This window comes from Carcharhinus amblyrhynchos, chromosome 6 (assembly GCF_965287045.1).
Source record: "Carcharhinus amblyrhynchos chromosome 6, sCarAmb.v2.hapA, whole genome shotgun sequence".
In the NCBI taxonomy this organism is placed as follows: domain Eukaryota; kingdom Metazoa; phylum Chordata; class Chondrichthyes; order Carcharhiniformes; family Carcharhinidae; genus Carcharhinus; species Carcharhinus amblyrhynchos.
Window position 1 is genome coordinate 22,400,096 of NC_137329.1, and position 19,290 is coordinate 22,419,385.

The following is a 19,290-nucleotide window of genomic DNA, read 5'->3' on the forward strand; positions in this document are numbered from 1 at the left end:
GGTAGATTAAACCAGGGCAGGACTTACTCAGTTGATGGTAGGCTGTTGGGGAGAGTTACAGAACAAAGAGATCTAGAGGTACATGTTCATAGCTCTTTGAAAGTGGAGTCACAGATGGACAGAGTGGTGAAGAACACATTCAACATGCTTGGTTTCATTGGTCAGAACATTGAATACAGGAGTTGGGATGTCTTGTTGAAGTTGTATAAGACATTGGTAAGACCACACTTGGAATACTGTGTACAGTTCTGATCACCTATTATAGAAAGGATATTAAACTAGAAAGAGTGCAGAAAAGATTTACTAGGATGCTACTGGGACTTGATGGTTTGAGTTATAAGGAGAGGCTGGATAGATTGGGAGTTTTTTCTCTGGAGCATAGAAGGCTGAGGGGTGATCTTATAGAAGTCTATAAAATAATGAGGGGCTTAGATCAGCTAAACAGTCACTATCTTTTTCCAAAGGTAGGGGAGTCTAAAACTAGAGGGCACTGGTTTAAGGTGAGAAGGGAGAGATACAAAAGAGTCCAGAGGGACCAATTATTTCACACAAAGGGTAGTGAGTGTCTGGAACAAGCTGCCAGAGGTAGTAGTAGAGGCGGGTACAATTTTGTCTTTTAAAAAGTATTTAGACAGTTATAAGGGTAAGATGGGTATAGTGGGATCTGGGCCAAATGTGGGTGATTGGGATTTGCTTAGGGGTTTTTAAAAAAAGGCGGCATGAACAATTTGGGCCGAAGGGTCTTTTACAATGCTGCAAACCTCTATGACTCTAACTGAGCCCTTGATATGGTCGCTGATTTTCCTCTCTGCACCATGAAGCTATGAGGTTAAAAAAATATATCCAGTTGGTCCCCATGATGTTGTTCAGTGCAGGGACCCTGCTCTCTTTACCTGGGTCTGGTCTGTATGTGACTCCAGGGCAACATAAGATAAAAAGGCCTGGCAAGCCACTGAATTAGGGTAAGAGGGAGCTGAACACTGTCAGTGCCAGGCACATCCTGAGAAATGATAAGGAATTTAAAAAAAAATCCGTAGCATATATATTCGACATATGTGTAGTAATGAATTCACAAGTGAGGAGTGGAAGGTTCATTAACAATTTGCTTTCAAAGTGGCTGCGATTAGTTGAACATCACTTGACAATATTGGGGAAGAAAGTAAAAATAGTTGATGTTCGCTCGCAATTGAGAGCAGAGTATGAATTATTCATGATTTACAAACACGATTGCATGCTTTTTTGGATTGCAGTGTGGAGCAGTCGATCGTGGCTTCCAGGAGAGGTCGTGCTTGTCACATTTTGCTGGGGGCTGCCGCTGCTTTCCTCCTCCTCTCTTTGGATCTCGTGGGTGGAAATTCGACGTGCCTCCCCCCCCTCTTTTTTTTATTTTTCTGCCACCCCCCCCCCCCCCCCCCCCACGGCCCCCACACCTTCCCAGAGAGAGAGAGAAAAAGAAAGCGACATGCAGTGGCTGCAATAACAATTGCGAGCCGGATGAATGGGGAGACGCCATCAGGCCGCACCTTGCTGACGATGGAGACGGAATCATGTTCAGAGTGGCACTCAGACAAGGGGGCTTCAGAGACACCGCGTTAGAGGGGATGTCAAGCCACAAAAGCTGAGCAGAGATCTCAAGTCCAGAGGATCAGGATGCACGGCTGATTTTTGTTCATCACCCCTCTTGTTTCTTTCATTCATTCATTCATTATTCTTCAGGGGGTTTTTTTTGTTTTAATATTGCAAGCATGAATCCCGGAGCTAACGCACGGTGAATCCTGACACCTTTGCATGGATGCTGATGGCTGCAGGTATTCTGGACATCGCTCCTGGTTTGTACCTGGCTTCGGTGGCTATGTTCCTGGGGGCGGCTGGAGGCTCACCTGCTGGGTGCTGGCCGGAGGTGACAGGGACTCCCCAGCTTCAGCTCAACCTGGGGATGGCCGCAAGGTGCATCGGAGTCTACTTGATGCTGCTTCTCCAACCCAGCTCAGCATCAAACGGTAAGGTGATGGATGGCAGGAGGGTCAAGGTGAAGGTTTGGGGTGGGGAGGGGGGTGAGTGGTGAGGGACATCAATCTCAGAACCACCCTGGTCAGATTTCTGGAGCTGCTCGATTTGTGTTTTCCAAAGTGCAGTCCCAACCTTCAGAAACCTGAGCCCAGAGCCCTGTTCCCCAGTCTGCGTGCATCAAGGATTCAGCCCTCGTTTGGTATCTGTGCCTTGTTTCTTTCCGATCTACATTCATTCCAAGTGAATGGGTATTAAGTGTCACTGTATATGTCTGTTGTTCGAAGCTATGTCCTGAACAGAATGTTGCCAAAATCCTTCTGATCTTCACTATTTGACACATTTGTTGCAAAGACAATGTTGCAATGCCCTGCGTATAGTTTGTGCGAGAGACTGCATTTATATAGCAGCCCAGCCTTCACACCCTCAGGATGCCAACATGCTTGTCAGCCAGTGAATCGCTCTTCTGAAATGTGACTGCTGTTTATATAGGGACAGGAGGAAACCATTCAGCCCTCTTAACCCTGTTCTACTCTTCAACTCCAATTGCCAACCTTAGTTTCATCATCTTTTGGCACCCTTGCCTAACAGAAATCACTATCAGTTTTGAAATTGTGAATTGATCTCCAGTTTGAATAAATTATTTTTTGGCCAGAGTCCCAGGTTTCCACTGACCTTTGAGTGATAAACTTCTTACAGCTGAATAGCCAGGCTCAAATTCAGAGGTGATGCCTCCCTCCCATCTCCTGTTTCCCCCTCCCTCTTTCTCCCCTTCCCCCTCACTGACTCCCTTTCTCATTCTCCCCTTTCCACTTTTCCCCTTATCCCATTTCCCCGTCCCTCTTTCTCCCCATCCCTCTTTCTCCCCGTCCCTCTTTCTCCCTGTCCCTCTTTCTCCCCACCCCTCTTTCTCCCCACCCCTCTTTCTCCCCTTCCCCTCCCCCCTCACCTTTCCCCCTCCCCCTCTCACCTTTTCCCCTCCCTTACCCATGGCCATGCTAAATTGATCCTCGATTAGCAGGGTAAATATGTGGCATTACGAGGATAAGGCCTGGGAGAAATTGTGATCGGTGCAGCCTCAATGGGCTGAATGGCCTCCTTCTGCACTGTAGGTTTCTATGACTCTCTCCCTTTTCCTCTTCTCTCCCTTACCCCCATCTTCCCTTCTCTGAACTCCCCTTTCCCTCCTCTCCCCTTTCCCTCCTCTCCCCTTTCCCTCCTCTCCCCTTTCCCTCCTCTCCCCTTTCCCTCCTCTCCCCTTTCCCTTTCACCTGTCCCTTTCCCTCCTCTCCCCTTTCCCTTTCACCTGTCCCTTTCCTCCTCGCCCCTCCCTTTGCCCCTCCACCTCCCATTCCCCTTCTCCTCCTCCCTTTCCCCTTCTCCCTTCCCTTGCCCCCTCTCCTCTCTTTCCCCCCCTCCTTCTCCCTTTTCTCCTTCCCTTCCCACTGTCTCCCTTTCCCCCATCTACCTCTCCCACACTCCCCTCCATTTCCTCCTTCCCCGTCCCCCCACCCCCACCCCATCTTTCTGCTTCTCCCAGTCCCGTTCCCCTCCCCCATGTCCCCCTCCCATCCCTCTTCTATTTCCCCCTTCTCTCCCTCCTCACATCCCTCCTCCATCCCTTCCTGTCCTGGGCTGTGGGATAAATGTTGTCCGGGACACTGGGGTGACCTCTTTGTCTGTTGCCAAAGAAATTGGTTAACTTTTATGATGATTTGAATCGACTGAAATTCTATAAGGAGATCTCTAAAAGCTGGTGTCTCTGACAGTCTCGTAATCTTTCAGTAGCCCATTTAAGTGACACCTGACATTAAGTGTTCAAGCCTCTAGAGTGAGATTTAACATTCCAACATCTATGCTGAAGGCCATTGAATGTGTACAGAGTACAGAAGATTTACCCAAATTTCTGTGAGGGACTGAAGAGATACTGCACAATCAGAAATGCCATCTTTCAGATGAGATATTAAATATTAATATTAATTTATCCTTCAGCCAACACTAAAGCAGGTTATCAGTGGGAGCTCACTGTGCACAAATTGTTTCCTGCATCAAAGTTTATTTATTAGTGTCACAAGTAGGCTTACATTAACACTGCAATTTGAAAATCCCCAAGTCGCCACACTCTGCTGCCTGTTCAGCTGCACTGAGGGAGAATTTAGCATGGCCAATGCACCTAACCAACATGCCTTTTGGACTGTGGGAGGACTGGAGCACCCAGAGGAAACCCATGCAGACATTGGAGAATGTGCAAACTCTGTACCGACAGTGTCCCGAGCTGGGAATCGAATCCGGGTCCCTGGCGCTGTGAGACAGCAGTGCTATAAGAGTAGCTACGCTTCAAACAGACTTCTGTGGCTGTAAAGTGCTTTGGGGCATCCTGAGGTCAAGAAACACAGTGTCACGATTCTGTTGCTTCTCTTATTGCAAATTCTTTCTCCTCATAAACATTTCTGAATTTCCAGTTTATGCCTGTGCAATGACATATTGAGTGTCAAAGGGGCCGATTGCAGAGTTTTTGAATGCATCAAAGTAAGTCAAGCACCTTTTTTCTTCGCTTGCCAAGCCTGTCCACACATATTGTTGACTGCATGTCACTAATAATTCATTGATTACAAAGATTTGGTTGAGGTGTTTAAGGTGCTTAAAGGATTTGGTTGGTTAGACAGAAAGAAATTATTTCCTCCGGTGAGAAAATGCAGAACAAGTGGGAATAGGATCAGACTAAATAAAACTCAGCCATCCAGAGGTCATAAGAACATAAGAACATAAGAAATAGGAGCAGGATTAGGCCACCCAGCCCTTCGAGACTGCCCTGCCATGCAATAAGATCATGGCTGATCTGTCGTGGCTCAGTTCCACATTCCCACCCTCTCCCCATAACCCTTAATCCCCTCGCTTATCAAAAACCCATCAACCCGCGTCTTAAAAATATTTAGTGAGGTAGCCTCCACCACTTCAACGGGCGGAGAATTCCAGAGATTCACCACCCTTTGAGTGAAGAAGTTCCTCCTCAACTCCGTTCTAAACCGCCCCCCCTTTAACTTGAGGCTGTGCCCCCTAGTCCTACTGTCCTTTCTGAGCAGGAAGAGCCCCTCCACCTCTATCCTATCCATCCCATTCATCATCTCATACATCTCAATGAGATCTCCCCTCATTCTTCTAAACTCTAACGAGTACAAGCCTAGTTTATTCAGCCTCTCCTCATAGCTCAACCCCCTCAACTCTGGTATCAGCCTAGTAAACCTCCTCTGCACTCCCTCCAAGGCCAAAATATCCTTGTGTAAGTGCGGCGACCAAAACTGCACACAGTACTCCAGCTGCGGCCTCACCAATGCCCTATACAGCCGCAGCAAGACCTCCCTACTTTAATGTTCAATCCCCCTTGCTATGAAGGCCAGCATCCCATTAGCCTTCCTGACCACCTGCTGCACCTGCAGGCTGGGTGACTGGAAACATTTCTTGACAGAAAGTGTAACGGAAATCTGAACTCTTCACACCTGACAAGCTGTTGAAGCTGGGGTCAGTAAAACATCTCAGAACTAAGTTTGGTTGATTTTTGTTAGGTGAGCTATTTAGAAATATGAGACCAAGGCATGTAATTACATCAGCTGTGATCTAATTGAATGGCAGAACAGGATTAAGGGGCCGAATGGCCTCCTGCTGTTTCTATATTCAAGGTCGGTGAAGGAGAGTTTCTCCCTCTGTACTTGCATGGCGAAGAAACACCGCCACTGGCACCACCTCCAGAATCACAAACTGCTTTTGCGATTAGATTGTTGGAGCCTAAGGCTGAGATCAGGAAACTCCAAGAGGCGTTAACTCATTGAGAAATCTGAAGGAGGTAAATGTGTGCCTCTCAGAAAGAGAGCCGCATTTAGAGGATTGGGGCGAATCCATGGCAGCTCGTGCTTATGATCATGTTGGTGTACTTGAGGCTGTTCTGAGACGTGCAGGAGTTCTGTCATTACCACAGGTTGTAGCTCACATCGTCATCTGTGCTAATAGTGCCCTGGTGTAACCTCACTAAATGCAGCCAAAATTTGCTTAATTGCTCCATGCTGTGATGGATCCAGTTGGAATGCAGGAACCTTCTCATGTGCGTTGGCCTGAACTCAGGCAAGCTATATAATCTTTATGCTTCTACAAACAGCTTGAGATATTTCTCCTCTGCTTTTTTTTTTAACCACACTTCCCAGTTTAAGCCTGAGTCAAGAGTTTTTTAAAACTTAAAGTTTATTTATTAGTGTCACAAGTAGGCTTACATTAACACTGCAATGAAATTACTGTGAAAATCCCCTAGTTGCCACACTCCCATGCCTGTTCAGTTACACTGAGGAAAATTTGGCATAGCAAATACAGCTAACCAGCACGTCTTTTGGACTGTGGGAGGAAACCGGTACACCTGGAGGAGACCAACGCAGGGGAGAACATGCAGCCTCCACACAGACAGCGACCCAAGCCGGGAATCGAACCCTGGCGCTGTGAGGCAGCAGTGCACTCTCAGCCGAGTGACTTGAGCACACAATCCAGGCTGACATTCCTGTTACAGTGCTGAGGAAGTGCTGCACTGTTTGCGGCGGCGGGGGGTGGTGCGGGGTGCGTGCCATGTTTTGGATGAAATGTTAAAACTGAGATAGAAAACTGTCTGCTCCCTGAGGTAAGAATAAGAAGATCCTCAGGTTGCATTTCGAAGAAGACCGAGGTGTTTTCCCCAGTGTCCTGGCCAACATGGTCAATCAACATCAGCAACACAAATTTTGTGGACTGTTTTGTTTTCTATTTACCTAGGGAATGATCTATTTGCCTGAGAGGGGGTGTAAAGAAAGCTCACGAGGTTCATTCCTGGGTTGCTGTGTGAGCAGAAATTGAGTCAGATGAGCCTTTATTCTTTGGTATTTGAAAGAACAAGAGATGATCTCATTGAAACGTTACAAAGTCTTGGAGGACTTGACAGGGTAAATGCTGAGATGCTGTTTTACCCTGTAGACTGGGAGGCTGTAGAGTGTAGAACCAAGAGGTCTAGTCTTAGAGTATGGGATTGGCCACTCAGGACTGAGATCAGGAGAATTTTCTTCGCATTGGCAGTTATGCAGTGTTTGAGTTTTCTATCCCTTGGCGAGCTGCAGAAGTCATGATGTGGATATGCTGGCATTGGACTGGGGTAAACACAGTAAAAAGTCTGACAATACCAGGTTTAAGTCCAACCGATTTGTTTGATAGTAAACTCGCAAGCTTTCGAGGTTTCCCTCTCACTATCTGTAACCCCCGTGACTTGCCTGGGTTTGCAAAGTAAGTGAGGTTTTGCAAACCCAGGCAAGTCACGGGGGTTACAGATAGTGAGGGGGAAACCTCGAAAGCTAGTGAGTTTACTGTCAAATAAATCAGTTGGACTTAAACCTGGAGCTGCAGAAGCTCAGGCATTAGGGTAAGCTCAAGACCAAGTTTGATAGACGTTTACACTGGAAGAGAATGTGGGAATAGGGAAGGTAAAGTAGGCTTGAGATGGAAGTTCTGCAGTGACCTTATTGAATGGTGGAGCAGACTCAAAGGGCTGTGTAGCCTACTTCTCCTCCTGTTTTGCATGGTCTTGACCGCACTACATTGCATTGCTGACTCTGGGACCCTGGTATTCAGAAAGTGATGAAATCTGCTGAACTCTCCTGAAAGACCTAGAAGTTCACTTCATGGAGGTGACCTGCTCAAGACTGATTCCTAGTCTTGCCGTATGTAACTCCAGTCCAGCACTGTGTGATTAATCTTTGGTGCCTTTGCCTCCAAGGTGGCTGAGTATGCCCACATTTTTTCAGGCAACTAGTGGGAAGCAGTTAATCACATGGTCCATTGTTCCACGATCAAATAAGAATAGTGCCATTGTCTCTGACACTGCAGAATAATAGAGCTGGAGGGTGGGATTTCACGGACATGTTCATCCCAAAAAGGGAAAATCCCACCCAAGGTCAACAGACATTTGCATGATCAGCCCCCGTGCCCCCCCCGCCCTGCTACGTTTCCCGTGATGGTAAATTTCCCCCGTGAGAATCGTGACTCTTCATGACTTTATAGAGTCATGGAGAACCATAGAGACATACAGCACGGAAAGAGGCCCTTTGGCCCAACTTGTTCATGCTGACCAGATTTCTTACACTGCAAAAGTCCCATTTGCCCACATTTGTCCCATCCCCTCTAAACCTTTCCCAAAGTAGTTGAGGCAGAGGCCACGGTACCTTTGAAAAGAAGAATAGATTAAAATTGGAAGCAGAAAAAGGTGCAGGATTAGAGAAAATCATCAGGTAAATGTGATTAGTTCTGGGCTGCTCAGTCAATGTGCCAGCATAGACGCGTTGTAAAGAGTGACCTCCTTCTTTGGATAAAAAGATGTGCATTACAAAACAAATGAATCTTTTAAAATTAGCCCACAGTAAAAATTGACCACAGTTTGGTATTTGGTAAAGTGGTGCCTATTGGGTTGTCCTCAATCTGTACAATGCACCACAGGTATATAACCTTAAGAGTCAAAGGATAGCCGTAATGTTCTCAATAACAGCCAGTACTTAGAATCAACATGTTTGTTGCAGCAATTTCCAATCAATGTTGTGTGTTTTTAGCCATATTGTATAACTGATTATGAGCTGTATATTGTTAACATCTCATCTTCACACACACACACACACACACACACACACACACACACACACACACACACACACACACACACACACACACACACACACACACACACACACACCCTAAAAGGAAGGAGCAATGAGTACATAATTACTACTGTATTCTGACCAGAAAGTCAAAGCTGGGGACAAAACCGATTGATGCATTATGTAACCATAGACTACAAATATGAGCAGGCTGAACATTCCAGTTGTCAGTGAAGGTGCTGCAAGTCATCCCATCCCCTTTTCATTCGGCCTTACAGTCAAGCCTTGACCAGGAAGGAGATGGGTTAATGCTTTGTGTTGGGATCCTCTATCAGGACTGCAGAGTGTACAGTGCATTTAACGATGTGTGCAGAGAGTGCGAGAGTTTATTCACCGTACCTAATGATGACTCTTGAGTCAGCTGGGACTTGCTTGATTGCCTAAGGAGTCCAGGTGGAATTCCTTGAAATTTCAGGGCTTTTGCTGAAATTAGTGGGAGGTGACTATGAACATCACTGGGGGTTGGATGGTGGTGGAAGTATGGAGCATGGCATTGCACCCTCATAGATGGGCTACACATTGATTAACTGGATGTTTTTTATCCTCTCCTTCTTCATTGTTTCTGGTGACACATTTGCCCAGTATCTCTCTCTTTATGAAGCTACCTGAACCACTGCATTTACAGCACCTGCCATGTTAAATTTAGGTTTGAAGCATTTGCAGTTTTCATTTTCATATTTAAGTCAAAATTATTTTCCGTATAAATCATAGATTGAGGCCCATGCTGGAGTATTAGAACATAGGACATAGAACACTACAGCACAAACAGGCCCTTCGGCCCACGAGTTGCGCCGATCACATCAACACCTACCAACTTACAGACCTATCTATAACCCTCAATCTCATTAAACCCCATATACTCATCCAGAAATCTTTTAAAAGACCCCAGCGAGTTCGCCTCCACCACCACTGACGGCAGCCGATTCCATTCACTCACCACCCTCTGAGTGAAAAACTTACCCCTAACATCACTTCTGAACTTCCCTCCTTGCACCTTAAATCTGTGTCCTCTCGTAGCAACCATTTCAACCCGGGGAAATAGCCTCTGAGAGTCCACCCTATCTATTCCTCTCAACATTTTGTAAACCTCTATCAGGTCGCCTCTCAACCTTCGTCTCTCCAGGGAAAAGAGTCCCAGCTCCCTCAACCTAACTTCATAAGGCATGCCTCCCAGTCCAGGCAACATCCTTGTAAATCTCCTCTGTACCCTCTCAATAGCTTCTACATCTTTCCTATAGTGAGGCGACCAGAACTGCGCACAATACTCTAAATGAGGCCTGACAAGGGTCTTATAAAGTTGCAGCATTACCTCCCGACTCCTAAACTCAATCCCTCGATTAATGAAGGCCAGTACACCATACGCCTTCTTGACCACCTCCTCCACCTGTGAGGCCGATTTAAGAGTCCTGTGGACCTGGACCCCTAGATCCTTCTGCTTTTCAACACTACTCAGACTTCTGCCCTTGATAGTGTACTCGTTCATCCCGTTGGTTCTGCCAAAATGGACGACTACACATTTATCCGCGTTGAAGTCCATCTGCCACTTCTCCGCCCAGTCCTGCATCCTATCTATGTCCTGCTGCAACTTTTGCCATCCTTCCAGACCATCCACAACACCATTGTGTCCCAATTCTGGGCACTTCACTTTAAGAAGGATTTTAAGACCTCGGAAGTATTGTCGAGGAGATTTACTCGAATGGTGCAAGGAATGAAGGATTACAGTGATAGGGAGAGACTGGAGAAGCTGGGTTTGTTCTCTTTAGAGCAGAGAAGTTTATGTAAGACCAAAAGAGAAAACGCTGGAAAATCTCAGCAGGTTTGGCAACCTCTAAGGAGAGAAAAGAATTGATGTTTTGAGTCCAGATGACCCTTTGTCAAAGTTCTTATCCAAATTTATGTAAGAGTAGGTTTAACAGAGGTGTTGAAAACGTTGACGGGTTTTGATAGATTAGATAAAGAGACACTGTTTCTGTTGGCAAGAGGGTCAGTTACCAGAGTTAAAGTAATTGACAAAGAATCGGACGGTGAGGAGGGGAATTGATGAGAATTTTTTTATACAGTGAGTTATTTTAATCAGGAATGTACAGTCTGAAAGAGTGGTGAAGGCAGATTCAAAGGTAACTTTCAACAGGGAATTGGAGATGAACTTTTGAAAGGAGAACTTTCCAGGACTAGTGGAGAATAACAGGGAAAATGGGACTAATTAGACAGCTCTTTCATAGAGTTGGCACAGGTATGATGGGCTGCAAGGTGATCTTCAGCACTGCATAACTCTATGAATATTATATGTTGCAATATCCATTTAAAAAATGGGATAAATTGTACTTTCAGTGCTTTTGGTGTTTGAGGTAAACCTTGGCTGACTTTACCTTATGTTCAGTCTTGGCACCCAGTGCTATGGAAAGTCTTACTTGAAAACCACTTGTTCCCCTCTCTGCGCCTGTCAGTGTCTCCTGAGAACCTGCCCCTTGGCTGTTCTTCCTTAACCCTCCGCTTGGTATCAGTGTTTCTCCACTGTCAAACACCCTGGGGCCTTTCCAACTGCAAATGTATAATCTAAATGCAAATTGTTCTTTCTGGTTTTGAGACTAGAAGCTGCCTTTGATCCAATTCAGTGCAGCACAGTCATGTGTGATGGAGGGTAGGCTGTGAGGACAATGAAATCTTTCCATATCCCTTTCTTTGAAAGCTTGGAAGGCAGATCAAAGATTCTCGGGCCACGTACACTCAGAAAGAAAGGACCTGCATTTATACCTTTCACAACACCGGGACATCCCAAGGCACCTTACAAGGAACTGAATATTTTTAAAGTGTAGACACTGCTGTCATGTGGGAAATGTGGCAGGCAATTTGCACACAGTAAATTCCCGTAAATATCAATGTAATAATAACCAAATTATTTGCCTCAGTGACCTGGGCACCATGTTGAGTATTGAGTTACGCAAGAGTGGATATTGTAAGATGCCGCATGAAGTAACCACTTCAGGTGTGGTTCACTTCAGGTGTGATTCAAAAGACTCACGGGGGAGCTTTTACTAAACAAAGTTTATTTAAGAATATAGTTAACATGTATAGTAAGAAAATTAGCAATAACTTTTATCAATTACAAACAAGAAACAAAATAATTATAATGTATGACCCTTAATGAATATCTTAAAATGGTCTAATCAAAACCCACATCAGAGAAACAAACCCCTTTAAACAGATTTATTGCTGCACAGGCTAAAGCCCACATGATTCTGGAATCCAGTTCCCTGGGGTGAATGCTTCAAATTATCTTAAAGACTCAGAGCAGTTTGTAGTCGTCAGCTTCCTAAAATATCAAAGCACAGATTCTTTACTGCAGCATGGCAACAAGCCTTCCTTTCCACTAACTGGCAAAATTTTCGAGGCAAAACAGAGGGAGAAAGAGACTTCTCTCCCAGATTACTTCTAAGACTACCTCTCACTCTGCAGCCAAAGTGACCCTGAAAGCTGAAAAACCTCCTGTCACCTGAACTGCCCACAGTTTTTTTTCTCCTCCCAACAATGACAGCCTAAGGCTGTGAGCATGAGACACATTGACTGTGAGAGCTGCAGAGATCATGATTAAAAAAAAGCCTTTCTTTAAAAGGACGCTAATGTCACATTTGCAACTGTGCTCAGTCTTTACTATTGAAAATGTATGAAAAATTACATGAAGATGATGGTAAAATACTACATTCCCCATCAAGCTCACTCTACTTAGACATGCTGGAACCACAAATCCCACCAGCTCCATATAACATAATCTCCAATGAGAGGCTATAGGTAAATTTAACCTAATGCACTGAGGCTTGAGTTTTCTCAAAGCTGGAAGGGCTCAGCACCTTAACTAAAATGCCTACTTCCCTTTGAGGGAAAGGTCTAAAACTGCTGCAGGTATTTGCAGAGGTCCAGGTACCCCTTTGGGAGAGGTCAGGTGCTCTTTGGGATTGTTAAAAGCGGATACGAATGTGTGTACAAGATGCATAAGCTCTGTGGAACTGTCAAGTTGTCAAGTCATTTAAATCACCAAGCTCTTTAATTGGTACAAAATACAGGTCACTGCTTGCAATTACACTGGCTGATGTTGACATCGGATTGATAATCCCATAATCCTGATAGGATTAGTGCCATATGACTGATTCTACAACCTATCTATATCGCAGTCAAATCGCATGGTGAGAAAGGTGTCAACTCTCTACTACTGGAACTCAAAGGCATTGAGGGGCAGTTCCTTGTTCTGTTGAGATGGAAGGGTGCATGATCGGGTTTTTGGTGCAGAAGGGAACTGGGGTGGATTGAACTTCCCATATTGCAAGATGCTTGTGTTATTGGCAAGGGTCCAGTGTTTGAGTGCATTCCTTGGGCGTGGGCCATGTGTAGGCTGATACATTCATGCACCCTGATGTGAACAAATTTATATAGCACCTGAACCTGCATGGATTGGCAATCAGAATCAGATTGCAACTCTGCTTCTTACCTACAAATTCTTTCGATTTTTGTCTCACCCGGCCTCGGCACTCAGGGCTGGGCGAAAACTGTTCAGGGCTGTGTGTGCTCCCTTCTTTCAAAGGCTGAAGGCTTCAAAGTCAGACGCAAGGAGTTCATGCCGCCTTTTCTATGGCACTGGCTGGAAGGGAATTGGGCAGTCAAGTGGTGGAGGGTAGTCGGGCAGTTGGGATGGTGGGTGATGGTTGTGGTGGGAGGTCAGGTCTGCTGGGTGACTAGGGGAAGTCCCATGGAACAAGGGTAGTTAGTGGATGGGGAACATCTCATGTGGAGCAGAGAGTGGGGAAGGAGGTAACCCCATAGGAGGGATGGTAGTCAGTGGCTAGCAGTTGTTCACAAAAGGGGAAGTCCTGTGCAAGGAGGATAGTTAGGGGTGAAGAGAGTTCCCTGGAGGTTTCAGGGGTTGTCAGTGTGGTCTGTACCCTCGTTGCCCAGAAGCTGGAAGTGGTTTTAATCCTTTTAACATTTTCTGAGTAACTACTGATGTAACACTGTCACAGCTATCTGAAGTTTGTGATTTAAATTGCATTTTGGATAGTTCCCACACACTGCAAACCTCACTTGGGAATCTCTGAGAGGTGTTCCCCAGTGAACTTTTGGGGCACTTTCCAGATTCACTGCCCTGGAGTTCAGAGACTACAGGTCCCTGTAACTCTTGCCAATGCAGGATGGTTGCTGATAACACTTTTAGGGTAGATATATAAGTTTATTTATTAATGTCACAAGTAGGCTTACATTAACACTGCAGTGAAGTTACTGTGAAAATCCCCTAGTTGCCTCTTTGAGTACACTGAGGCAGAATTTAGCCTGGCCAATGTACTTAACCAGCATGTCTTTCGGACTGGAGCACCCGGAGGAAACGCATGCAGATATGGGGAGAATGTGCAGAGTCTGCACAGACAGTAAACCAAGCCAGGAATTGAACCTGGGTCCCCGACACTGTGAGGCAGCAATGCTAATCACAGTGCCATCATGTCATAATCGGAAGTTATTAAGCTACTGTGTGGCTGATAGATTCACATGCGCAAAGAAAGAATGAGCTTTCATTGATATAGCACCTTTCATGACCTCAAGACATCCCAAAGCACTTTGTTGGTAATGACACTCTTTTGTAATGTAGGAAACACGCACATTTGTACAAAGCAAGATCCCACAAACAACAACGTGATACTAATGGGCTATCTGTTTCTGCGATATTGGAATTTCATATTGCCATCTGGGCATAAGCTGGGAGATGGGGAGGATAAAATCGGGTGGCATGGCGGGCATGCAATGCCTGTTGCCTACTGCTCTCCCGCGCCCCCCCGCCCCCCCCCTCCCCGACCATTGAGATTTTCTACCAACGAAGCAGTTTTTTGGGGAAGGGAGCTCCCTCCTGTTCAAGCACCCTGTAGAGACCTCTACCTTGGTGGTACTGTGCATCCACAGCATGTAACCAGCACTGCCCCCCACCATCCAGCCCCCCCCCCGCAAAACTCGCTCTCCTTATCTGGGTTCTCTCACATACTTTGCCAGGGTCTGTCAGCCTGGCTCTGGTGTAAACCCTCCCATTCACCTTCAAACCTGCCTCCAGTACCTGCCTCACAAAGCTGAGGAGAATGGATAAGATCAGCGTAATGAAAATGTAAATGTCCCTCAATCAGAGTGAAATGGAGAGTAACAAACATAAGGGAGAGCAAGAAAACATGTAAATTTGTGAAGGTTCTCCAGCTAAAACTGTTAGATTTCACTACATCTATTGGAATCCTGACATTGTCTCAACCCTTTAAATACAGATCTGAATCCTCTCTGCACCAATTGTCCTTGATACCAATTTAACAACAGTTTGGAACTCAGCAAAAAACCCAAACACAAATGGAAAGGTCTGTGAGTAAAGGTTGATTGGTGACTACATACCACGGTATTTGGGAATAGCCTATTTGTCAGAACAAGAGCATCAAAGCTCTTAATGAGTTGCTTTGGGTTGCGATTTCCTGTAATATTATTAAGAACTCATTTTCCACATTGAATTTAATGTGTTTTCACACCTCTAATTATATTCTGCACTTGTCCAAAACAAAGCATTTGGGATGAGCTGTCTAATAGGGATTTTTTTTGTCTATCTTTTTTCTGGAGAGATGATGGTTTGTGTCATGGTGGCTAGCTCTGCGTTAACCATTGTCCGGTCTGGCTCAGGAGTCTTACTCTGGCATGGCAGTCTTTACTGCTTACTTTGCAGGGGAAGGCCATGGATGCAGGAGGTGCACAATTCGCCGAGCCCTCTTCTCGGCCAGCTGAGCTTTTCGTTTCTGCTCGCCTCTTCTAATGTTGCTCCAGTCAACCTCTAGAGGCCATGGCCATTGGTGCGTTTTCCACAGAAGGCAGTGTCAATGTCCAGCGAGTGTTGGAGCAGGAGGGAGACCCCCTCCCTCAGCTTCATATCTTGCTTGCAGTGTGGGTATGGACATCTAGTGGGTTGTGACCTGCTAATGTCACTGGCTTGACAGTGCGTATATGCTTCTGGGATTAGCAAGTTTCAGGACCTCTGAATTGATTATTGTGTCCTGCCAAGAGATGCCCAGGATACACCTAAGACAGCAAATATGGAAGCAGTTCAGTCTTTTCTGCTTGATAGCATTGCTGGCCAAGACTTATAACTGGTGAGGAGTGTACTGCGGATGCAGGCTTGGTAGACTTGCAATTCAATGTTTAAAGTCAGCTTGTTGTTTCACAATCTCAATGGTTTTGGTTTCAGCACCGTGTGGCAGACTGTTGGTGATTGTAGAGTCTAGATATGTAAGGCTGTCAACAACCTCTACTGTCACATTGTCAATGCTGATAGACTGTACTATGGCAACATCTTTAACCATGGCATTTAAATTCCTGATGCTGATGGTCAAGCAAAACTGGTGGCACAGTCGATAGCACACCACTTCACAGTGCCAGGGACACAGGTTTGATTCACTGGATCTTGGGTCAATGCCTGTCTATCAAGCCTACCAAGCCTGGATGGTATGGTAGCACAGTGGTTAGCACTGCTGCTTCACAGCACCAGGGACTTTGGTTCGATTCCTGACTTGGATCACTGTCTATATGGAGTTTGCATGTTCTCCCTGTGTCTGCGTGGGTTTCCTCCAGGTGTTCTGGTTTCCTCCCACAGTCCGAAACATATGCTGGTTAAGTGCATTGACCCGAGCAGGCGCCAAGCTGTGGCGACTCGGGGAAGTTACAGTAACTTTGTTGCAGTGTTAATCTAAGCCTACTTGTGACACTACTAAATAAATAAAGGAGTCTATCTGTTTGATGATGAAGGTGTCTGCTATGGAATGCTACTGTGGCATCATCAGAGCAATCATCTGATCAGAATCTTGCTGCATATTTGTTTAGGGTAATGTAACAGATTCAGCAATAACTTTCAGATTTTAATTGCTTCAGTAGTGCTACTTGTATCTGGAGCTTCAGCCTGAAGTACCCTTCCTATACCTGCCCACCTCACCCTCCACTTTTAAAATTCTCCTTAAAACCTATCCCTTTGACCAAGCCTTTGACCATCTGCCCTAATTCAAGCTTAAGCGACTCGGTGTGAACTTTGCTTTACAATGCTCTTGTGAAGAACTTTGGGATGTCTTAATATGTTAAAGGCGCTATACAAATGCAAGTTTGTTTTTGTGGTAATAGTGAGGGAAGTGGATGGTGGGCAGATATTGACATAGATCAACTGTGTGTGTGGCCAGAAATTGATCACTCCCTCCAACATTGATTGAGGAAAATCGACCCCTCAGCTTTCACTACAATATTGGGGAAATTGGATGAACACTTAGTATTGGCTCAGACTTATTGCCTTCTGTGCTACAATGACAGGATCCGTTGTTTCAAACGAGGCTTGCTTTGAAAATAGAACAAATCCCCGATTTACAACTATCTCTGTTAATACAGTGTGAAATGATAGGATTCAAATCAATTACAGGAATAATAAGGAGCAACTGGTGAAAGGTTGCATGTGTGTTTTAGTGGGTCAGATAGTCTGATGGAGAAATGGGTTTGTGTACATGTAAACATCTCCTTGATCAATACTTGAATGCATCATTATATTTAAAGGTCAAACCAAACTGGGCCACTTACGGGTTTTTATTTTTATCCAGTTGACCCAAAATGATGGGCCACAACAGGTCCACTGCTTAATACACACATTCAAATTCATGTAGCAGAGTATACAAGGCTTTCATAGATTTGATTAACCTGAAAGTACCATTTAAATCCTTCTGTGAGCGACTTCTAGGAGGCACACTTGATAAATTAATTAGCTCCAGATAATAAGTCCTGGCAAGTTAGAGATGTCATCCATTCTTTGAATTTCCGAAGCGAAGTTGTGTTTATATTCATAACCCATGAGAAAGCAGGCATTAATTTAGTATCTAAGGACTGGCCTGAGTCGGAAGGTTGGGCCACACACACAAACTCCAAGCTGTTACCCAGTGCAGCGCTGAGGGACTGCTTTTCAGATGAGAGGTTAAATGAAGGCTGTGTCCTTGTTTGGATTCGGAATTTTCCTATCTCACCCATCACGGGAATCGTGGTGGGCGGGGGATGGGGGGTGTGTGGGGATGGTGGTGGGGAGCATGCAAAAGTTTGTTGATCTCAGGAAGGATTTTCCGGCCTTGGGGCTTGAGTGGCTGGAAACTCCACCCAATGTTTCCCATCCAATTCAAACAGGAGCAGGGGAGTTCTCTCCTGTGTCTTGGGTAATATTTATCCAGAACAATAACCGTCAAAGCGAATTTACTGGCCATTTATTTCATTGTCATTTATGGGTCCTTGTTGGGCATAAATTGACTGTCATACTGGTTTGCATAACAACAATGGTTTTGGAGAGCTTCAGGCCATTGTGAAGATGCGCAAGGGGCTATATAAATGCACGTTCTTCTCTGGCCACTTGTAAGAAAGTCCAACCACAACATTTTAAAAACTGCAGTATGTGATATGTAACAAATTGTTTCCCTGATTTTGGAGCAAATACAGAACAGAAAATAAGTCATTTTGCCTTCCCCTCGTACAAGAAGATATTTCACATTAACAAAATCTATAGTGGTTGAGAGAATCAATAATTTGCTCGTTCTGGTGTTACAGAACATAGGTTACCATAAACACAGCTTTATGGTTTGATGGCCTTTTAAACTTGTGGCCTGACACTCAGGGATACATTAGAAATGATTTAGGATAACATTCCTTTTCATCATTCTCAGAATTGAGAAGTTGGTATTTTGTCACCTATTTGAATATAATTGAATGAGTTACTCAGGCATTCTGGAGAATAGTTGAGAGTAATATATAGATAAGACTGGGTAAAGGTGGCGTATTTCCTTCCCTAAATTGAATTGAATTGAATTGGTTCGATTTATTATTGTCACATGGATTGGGATACAGTGAAAACTGTTGTTTCTTGCGAGTTGTACAGATACAATATACCATTCATAGAGTACATAAGGGAGAAGGAAAGGCAATCACAGATAGAAGTAAGAGAAAGATCAACTCAATATGTGATAGGACCATTCAAAATCTGATGGCAACAGGGGAGAAGTTGCTCTTGAATCGGTTGGTATGTGTTTTCAGATTTTTGTATCTTTTTCCCGATAGGAGAAGGTGGAAGAGAGTATGTCTGAGATGTGTGGGGTCCTTGATTACGCTGGCTGCTTTCCTAAGGCAAAGAGAAGTGTAGACAGAGTCAATGGATAGGAGGCTGGTTCATGTGATGGACGGGGCTACGTTCATGACCTTTTGTAGTTTCCTGTGGTCCTGATCAGGGTAGGAACCATACCAAGCTGTGTTACATCCGGAAAGGATGCTTTCTATGCTACATTTGGTGGTGAGAGTTGAATTTCCTTAGTTTATGGGTATTAGTGACTTGAATGATCGGGTACCTTATGATGCTAGCTTTTTAACTTAATGAAATATATTTAATTTTCTCAGGTGCCACAGTGGAATTTGAATTTGAAGTTGATGTTTGAAGCATGACCTGCAGTCCAGGGCTTTGGAAATACTAGTCCAGTAACGTAACTATGATGTCCATGTACCGCTGCCCCTT

The 19,290-nt window shown here is 44.9% G+C and overlaps 1 protein-coding gene across 1 annotated transcript in view; it reads left to right on the top strand.

Moving 5' to 3' along the window:
* Window positions 1-1,454: 1,454 nt before the first annotated feature.
* Window positions 1,455-19,290, top strand: part of kiaa1549la (KIAA1549-like a) — a 284,087-nt gene continuing 266,251 nt past the window's right edge. Inside the window, exon 1 of the mRNA XM_080191561.1 lies at window positions 1,455-2,000. Coding sequence (XP_080047687.1) covers window positions 1,793-2,000 — 208 coding nt within the window. The 5' untranslated portion in view covers window positions 1,455-1,792. The remainder of the gene's footprint in view (window positions 2,001-19,290) is intronic.